The sequence below is a fragment of the Electrona antarctica genome (genome assembly GCF_951216825.1).
Source record: "Electrona antarctica genome assembly, chromosome: 11".
Lineage (NCBI taxonomy): Eukaryota > Metazoa > Chordata > Actinopteri > Myctophiformes > Myctophidae > Electrona > Electrona antarctica.
The window spans coordinates 51949389-51957902 of NC_136792.1; the positions used below are offsets into that span (position 1 = coordinate 51949389).

The 8514-nt window shown below is 44.6% G+C and overlaps 1 protein-coding gene across 1 annotated transcript; it reads right to left on the minus strand.

Annotated features, from left to right (window-relative positions):
- Positions 1-382: 382 nt before the first annotated feature.
- LOC306932955 (uncharacterized protein) lies at positions 383-6277 on the minus strand (the record flags this gene model as incomplete). Its single annotated transcript, XM_079514927.1, has 5 exons — positions 6090-6277; positions 5025-5330; positions 4626-4925; positions 3226-4488; positions 383-390 (listed from the first exon to the last, which is right to left on the minus strand). The coding sequence occupies exons 1-5, from the start codon at positions 6130-6132 to the stop codon at positions 383-385; spliced, it is 1920 nt and encodes a 639-aa protein (XP_079371053.1). The 5' UTR covers positions 6133-6277.
- Positions 6278-8514: the final 2237 nt, after the last annotated feature.

The following is an 8514-nucleotide window of genomic DNA, read 5'->3' on the forward strand; positions in this document are numbered from 1 at the left end:
CATCCATGAATACAAAAAATATATCTATTTAAATAACATTTTTTAGAATTGCGACAAATGCATAAAAGCTCCATCATTATGTGTTTAGAATAATTTGCAATCCACAATCATTGGGGAGGGAATAACCTGACTGTCAGATGGTGGCAGTATTGAGTTCACAAGTAGCCTACTGTCCAATATCATCACTGGGGAGTAGGGAGTAGGTAGTAGGGACTATGAATTCGGACGCAGCCACTGATTTCGGACGAATCCTTGGTTTGTGTTCATGGTAACCGGTGACAACTTCCTGTACTTCACACACAACACAGTTACGAGATGGAACACTTCATTTTACTCAAGGAGTTTCAACTTTATTGAATTTTAACATAATAGTTCAAAACATTCACACACCTACATATCAAACATGTACAAAAAAGAAAAACACATTTTAAATTTTAACATGAAGCTTTAGTTGCATAAAAACATTTGCACACCTAGAACAGACTGTTGAAAAAGCAGTGAGCAACATAAAACATTATACAAAAAATAACACGGTCAACTTGGGTCAAGAGAAGGGTTTTTCCTGTTACCTGCCTTATTGTGTTTTAAACCTGCAACTTTTCGTGCAGGTTTTTCTTTCATTGATAACATGTAAATCATACAGTTACAGTACACTGAGTACAGCGTTCAACACTGCTGCAAGTCAACAGTGAACTTTACAGTTCATTAAGAGGCATTCAGGTCCATTGCTGTGCTTTAGAAAACATGGCTGCCGATTGGTGGGTGGGACAGGGACTGCATTTGAGATGTTCACGTAAAGACTCATGGTGGGGCTATATCTTGTACCACCCCTTAACCCTTATCCCTAAACTTTATTTTAAAAAACCTTTTAAAATAGTTCAAATAGTTGATCTACAAGCTCACAACGTGTAGATGTAGATTGGCTAGTTGAACTATTTTAAAATGATTTTCAAAATAGTAAATAGGTGGCGCAAGACTAGGGCCCAGTCTCAAAGGGATAGCATCAAAACAAAAGTCCTTTGCGGTTTTGTTTAGATTTCAGGCCCTATCAATTCATAGACATGACATGAAAAATAACAACAAAATTCAATATAATCAGAAACAATAATAAAAAATAAAACATATATGTACAGAGTGGAGTGTTTAAGGGAGAAGTGATCCTTTCCTCTCCCTCCGGCCTGCTGAAAGGTGGATTTTTAGGCCTGTTTTAAAAGATGCAGGTGAGCTGCATAATTATTTTGAGGGAGGGGGTCAATTATTTTCCCTACTTGGTCTGTGTCTCATAGGAGGGCTGTGGGCAGTTCAGAAACCAGTCTGTGTCTCATAGGAGGGCTGTGGGCAGTTCAGAAACCAGTCTGTCTCTCATAGGAGGGCTGTGGGCAGTTCAGAAACCAGTCTGTCTCATAGGAGGGCTGTGGGCAGTTCAGAAACCAGTCTGTGGCCGTTCAAAAACCAGTATGTGTCTCATAGGAGGGCTGTGGGCAGTTCAGAAACCCGTCCACCAGTGACATAATTGATGGGGAATCCAAGCTAATAGAAACTGCAGGCTTTCTATTCCCTAAAAGTTACCATGATATAATGGAAGCCATCGTTCTCACAATGACAAAAATCAAATCAAAAAAATACATATTTATAAATATATATTTATAATCAAAAAAGTCAAACAATGATGTCACTGGAAGGGATTATACGTCTAGGTATACTTTAATATTAATGATGGTGTCTCCTGTTCTGCACCAGGTGGGATGATTCAGATTGTATTATGTATATACTTTATTCTGTGCCCTGTATCTGTGACCTTTACTGTGGTGCTCTCTCGAAACCCTTTAGAGATCCACCTCGTACACAGGAGGTCTCCTGCCTCTTACTGCCCCATCAGCACCTCCTCGTACACCCACATCATCATACAGGAGGTGTTCTGTCTCCTCACTGGGTGCAGCGTCAGCACCTCCTCGTACACCCACATCATCATACTGGTGGTATTCCGTCTCCTCACTGGGTGCAGCTTCGGCACCTCCTCGTACACCCACATCATCATACTGGTGGTATTCTGTCTCCTCACTGGGTGCAGCGTCAGCACCTCCTCGTACACCCACATCATCATACTGGTGGTATTCTGTCTCCTCACTGGGTGCAGCGTCAGCACCTCCTCGTACACCCACATCATCATACTGGTGGTATTCTGTCTCCTCACTGGGTGCAGCTTCGGCACCTCCTCGTACACCCACATCATCATACTGGTGGTATTCTGTCTCCTCACTGGGTGCAGCTTCGGCACCTCCCCGTACACCCACATCATCATACTGGTGGTATTCTGTCTCCTCACTGGGTGCAGCTTCGGCACCTCCTCGTACACCCACATCATCATACTGGTGGTATTCTGTCTCCTCACTGGGTGCAGCTTCGGCACCTCCCCGTACACCCACATCATCATACTGGTGGTATTCTGTCTCCTCACTGGGTGCAGCTTCGGCACCTCCCCGTACACCCACATCATCATACTGGTGGTATTCTGTCTCCTCACTGGGTGCAGCTTCGGCACCTCCTCGTACACCCACATCATCATACTGGTGGTATTCTGTCTCCTCACTGGGTGCAGCTTCGGCACCTCCCCGTACACCCACATCATCATACTGGTGGTATTCTGTCTCCTCACTGGGTGCAGCTTCGGCACCTCCCCGTACACCCACATCATCATACTGGTGGTATTCTGTCTCCTCACTGGGTGCAGCTTCAGCACCTCCTTGTGGATCTGGCTCTTCATACTGGTGGTATTCTGTCTCTTCACTCAGTCCGGCTTCAACGTCGGAACGAGCAAATTCGTTATAATAAACTATCTCTACGCTCTCCCGTCTTACATTATAATAAACCACGCCAATGTCCTGCGCTCCCGCACGCCGCCTTCTGATGACCTGGAGAAACACAGCAGTGCCCGGCTTTAATAAACCGGCTCTCTTAGATTAAAAACGTCTGACATTTACATTGCAGTGTTATGTTGAATAAAGAAGTATGATTACCTTCCAGAGAGGATAGAGGACAGCAATTATCAGGATCAAGACCAGCAGCACCATGACTGTACATTTGAGAACGTTAGATGTCAGATGAGAAGCTGTGAGGGAAATATGTTAAATATGTTAGAACATCAAACATCATGCAAAAGAACAGCGTAAAGATTGCTTGCTTGAGTTTCAAATTGTGACTTGAAAAGACCACATTTCATGTTACCTGTGACAGTGATAGAGAGGACCTCACTCTTAGAGGAGAAGTTGTGAGAGAAAACGTGGATGTGATAAACACAGATGTAACTTCCCTGGTGGGTGTGGTTTGCTGCAGGAAACAGGAATGTGGCAGAGTGATTGACAGCTGTCTGGGTATGGTTTTGAGTTTCGCTGCATCCAGAGATGTTGTGTGTTGCATTAAATGATGTTGTGTGTTGTGTTGCATCCAGAGATGTTGTTTGTTGTGTTGTATCCAGTGATGCTGTGTGTTGTGTTGTATCCAAAGATGTTGTTTGTTGTGTTGAATACAGTGGCGTTGTGTGTTGTGTTGTATCTAGTGGTGTTGTGTGTTGTGTTGTATCCAGTGGCGTTGTGTGTCGTGTTGTATCCAGAGATGTTGTGTGTTGTGTTGTATCCAGTGGTGTTGTGTGTTGTGTTGTATCCAGAGATGTTGTGTGTTGTGTTGTATCCAGAGATGTTGTGTGTTGTGTTGTATCCAGTGGTGTTGTGTGTTGTGTTGTATCCAGAGATGTTGTGTGTTGTGTTGTATCCAGTGATGTTGTGTCGGACGCAGTGATGTTGCGCGTGGAGTTGGATCCAGTGAAGGTGAGGTGGAAGAAGCCTCCTGGGTACTGTGGCAGGATGGAGCATCTGATGCTGAAGCTGGAACCCTCCGTCACCTGCAGCCCCTGATGATGGCTTTCAGAAATGGAGTGTACTAAGGTACGCACTGATGTTGTGTGTTGTGTTGTATCCAGAGATGTGTGTTGTGTTGTATCCAGTGGTGTTGTGTGTTGTGTTGTATCCAGTGATGTGTGTTGTGTTGTATCCAGTGGTGGTGTGTGTTGTGTTGTATCCAGTGGTGTTGTGTGTTGTGTTGTATCCAGTGGTGTTGTGTGTTGTGTTGTATCCAGTGGTGATTTGTGTTGTGTTGTATCCAGTGGTGTTGTGTGTTGTGTTGTATCCAGTGGTGTTGTGTGTTGTGCTGTATCCAGAGATGTGTGTTGTGTTGTATCCAGTGGTGATGTGTGTTGTGTTGTATCCAGTGGTGTTGTGTGTTGTGTTGTATCCAGTGGTGATGTGTGTTGTGTTGTATCCAGTGGTGTTGTGTTGGATGCAGTGATGTGTGTTGTGTTGGATGCAGTGTGATTGACAGCTGGCTGGATGGAGCAGCTGGTGTTGAAGCTGGAAGCCTCCATCAGCTGCAGCTCCTGCTGCTGGCTTTCAGAAAGGGAGCGTACAAAGGTGATGATTGGCTTAAACAGCAGATCTGGAACAAGACAGAGGTGATTGGCTGAAATTGGTAATACAGTAGATTTGACTGTATGACCAGTTTAATTATAAGATATTGTATTGACAGATAGATGAGATAATGTAAATGTGTCATTGTTGAAGTCATTGTTTTACCTGAACAGATAATCTCCAGTCTGGCAGTGGAATTGCCAGACCTCTTTGTTCCACACTCCCTCAGTGAAGACTCAGACCCAACACAGGAAGCTGAAATCCACCATACAGGTTCATGTGTAGAAGCAGAAGTCCTTTCTCTTGATACAGCAGAGCCACACTCCAGCTGTCGACACACTACAGATGATGACTTCAGGTTCCAGTCAGACCGACCATCCACTGGTCTCCACTCTCCCTGGTGTTTCATCTCCAGTATTCCAATACACTTACTGGTTCCCCTCACCAACCTGACATTGTCAGACTCTGTACAGAGACCAGAGAATAAACAGTAAAGATTCATATGTATTTATTCATGAAATAATAATCCAAAGTTCCAAACCAAAAGTTTAGCTTGTCTTTTACCTGAGCAGGTGAGTCCAACAGACTTGTAAGGTGAGCTTGTGTTTCTAGTTGAGTCTGAAGTTCCACAGTCCAGGAGAACAGACTCGTGGCCTTTACACTGGAACTCTTTGGTCCACATTGAAACATTGGCTTCTCCATAGAGCACCCCCTGGAGGACTGAAGGAGCCTCACACCCAAGCTCCCTACAGACCACCTCTGCATCCTGCTGGTCAAAGTCACCTTCACACACTGAGACCCAAGACTCATCAGACTTCACCTCCACTCTGCCTGAACACAAAGTAGTGCCATTCACCAACCTCACAGAGTCTGGAGAGAGAGAGAGAGAGAGTCATTGACGGTAAAGGCAAGAAATAGAAATGAAAGCAATAACAAGACCAGAGACATCATATGTGCAAGATGAACGTTACATACCCCAATAGTATAGTAAGGCATAATGCCCCATCAGAACATAACATGCTGCTTAATTACCAGTAAGACGCCTATGGGCGTTGAGTGTACAGGGTTTGATGAGGGCCGGGCCTTAATTTTCGGGCCTGTTGAGAACTCTAGTTTTCGCCGGCTGCCGGGCGCGGCTACACTAATAACTTTGGGGCAGGCCCGTCTAGAGTTTGAATGGATAGCTATCAGTCAAAACGGAGACATCGAAGAGGAAGGATGGAAGGATGGATGGGGAAGGATCAACATATGGAATGTCAGAACATGTTCTGACATATCCTCAAAATGTCTCAAAATGTCAGGTTTCACAATGGCGCTCTATGGACTGGCAAGTAGACTAGTTGCGACAGAAGGTCGCACATTGACTATATGACATCAGGGTACTCCTTCCCTGATGATGTCACGTGATGTCATGAGACCTGGGCACCATATATGATTTTGAGTGACTGACTGACTGACTGACTGACTGACATGTACAATTGCATTGTAAATACGACCTGCGGTCGCAATAATCCACACATATTAATTTCACAAACAGCAAGTAATGGCTCTGAATGGTTTAATTGATCAGGGCCAGTGTTTCCCGTGGCTTTGTCAGACATTACTGTCGTTGAAGTAGTAGTTTGTTACCTGAACAGTTCACCTCCAGTACGTACAAGGAGGTGGAAGACATCTTATTTCCACAGTCACTCAGAGAAGACTCAGACCCAACACAGTGAGGTGTTATCCTCCATGCAGGTTGATGTGTAACACCAGAACTCCTCTCTGTTGAAATGGCAGAGCCACAGCCAAGGTGTCGACACACTACAGATGAGGACTGCAGGTTCCAGTCAGACCAACCGTCCACTGGTCTCCACTCTCTCTGATGTTTCATCTCCAGTATACCAGCACAGTTACTGGTTCCTCTCACCAACCTGACATCATCAGACTCTGTAGAGACAAGAGAGTAAACGCAATAAATAAACAAACAAACAAACAAACAAATGTACTATGTAATGTGAAGTGAGGGGCACTCTTATCATACATCATCTCATTCTGGCCATTCACAATTTCTTTCTTAACTTTTCTGTCCACACTTTTTATCCTCAAGTCCTCAAGGCTAATCCTCAAGGCTAATCACTTGTGGCGTCCTCACTTCACACGAAAGGGCGCTCTTATCATCATGTATCATCACACATCACATTCTGTGCTTAGCCAATCAAATTTAATTCTGGCCAATCACTTTTGGCGTCTTCACTTTTCTGCCATCACTTTCATCTTCAATATGTACTTTGCTCAGCCAATCAAATCATCACTATGGGGTGATCAGCCAATCATCAGCCAATGTTTGTGTTCACACAGACCCACAAAGCTGGGCATCAAAAATAAAATCACACCCCAGTGTGAAGTGAGCGGTGCCGTTGATGAGTTGATCTGCTGCACCCACTATCAAGTACATGACAGCATAGTAATTTATTTTAAACTGACCAGAATGGAAATTGGGGGGGGGGGGGGGTACGACAAGGAAAAAACATGTTATTACTCTCATTAAGACATGCTTTTACCTGAGCAGGTTAGTTCAACAGACTTGTCCGATGAGGAGGTGTTTCTGGATGAGTTTGAGGCTCTACAGTCCAGGAGAGCAGACTCAGTGCCTTCACACTGGAACTCTTTGGCCCACATTGGAGCCTTGACTTCTCCATAGAGCGCCCCCTTGAGGGCCGAAGAAGATCCGCAACCAATCTCCCTACAGACCACCTCTGCATCCTGCTGGTCAAAGTCACCTTCACACACTGAGGCCCACGACTCATTAGACTTCACCTCCACTCTGCCTGAACACAAACTAGGACCATTTACCAACCTCACAGACTCTGGAGAGAGAGAGAGAGAGAGAGAGATTATACAATTATGTTAGTGATCTACAAGAGAATGTATGAATGTATTATGGATGCAAATTGAATCTAATCACATCAGAGGAAAGTCAACATTGTTTTACTGAAAACCTTAACAGATAACAGTGTTGTACCCATTCTAAAATAAAGTAATTAATATGGACATATCAATAAATCAAAACACAAATAACTAATCATCATCATCATCATCATCGTCATCATCATCACAAGATCTTCCCCAGTAGCTCATGACACCAAAGGCCTTTTCTAGTCACTACACACATAGGCATGCACACACGCATAAACACACATGCACACACAAGCACGAAGACACTTACGCACACACGCACGCATGCACGCATACATACACGCACACAGATGAAATGAGAGACTGTAAGGACTGCTGTCATTGTGTTACCTGAACAGTTCACAGTGGGTTTGCCTGTAATCAAACCTTTCCGTGTGACATGATTCTCCATTATGACACAGACGCTCAGTGAAGACTCAGACCCAACACAGTAAGGTGTAATCCTCCATACAGGTTGTTGTGTGAAACCAGAAGTCCTTTCTGTTGAAACGGCAGAGCCGCAGTCCAATTGTCTGCACACTACAGATGAGGACTGCAGGTTCCAGTGAAACCCACCGTCCACTGATCTCCACTCTCCCTGGTGTTTTATTTCCAGTATACCAGAACAGGTACTGGTTCCTCCCACCAACCTTACATCATCAACCACTGTAAAGAGACAGGTGAGTAAACATTTAAACAGTATCACTTTATAATAAACATGAAAGATCACACTTGTGTGAAGTGAGGGGGGCTCTTATCATACATCATCACATTCCGGCCAAGCACAATTGGTGTCCTCACTTTTCTGTCCTCACTTTTAGCCTCAATTATGTGGCACACACAGACACAGAACTATACTAGCCTATACTACTATCCTATAGCTAGCACCCCTCAAAAATGATTGCAGGGTGTATCTTGTCTTTACCTGAGCAGGTGAGTCCAACGGTCTTGTCAGGCAAACAGGTGTTTCTGGTTGAGTTTGAGGCTCTACAGTCCAGGAGAGCAGACTCAGTGCCTTCACACTGGAACTCTTTGGTCCATATTGGAGTGTTCACTTCTCCATAGAGCGCCCCCTTGAGGGCCGAAGCAGCTCCGCAACCAAGCTCCCTACAGACCA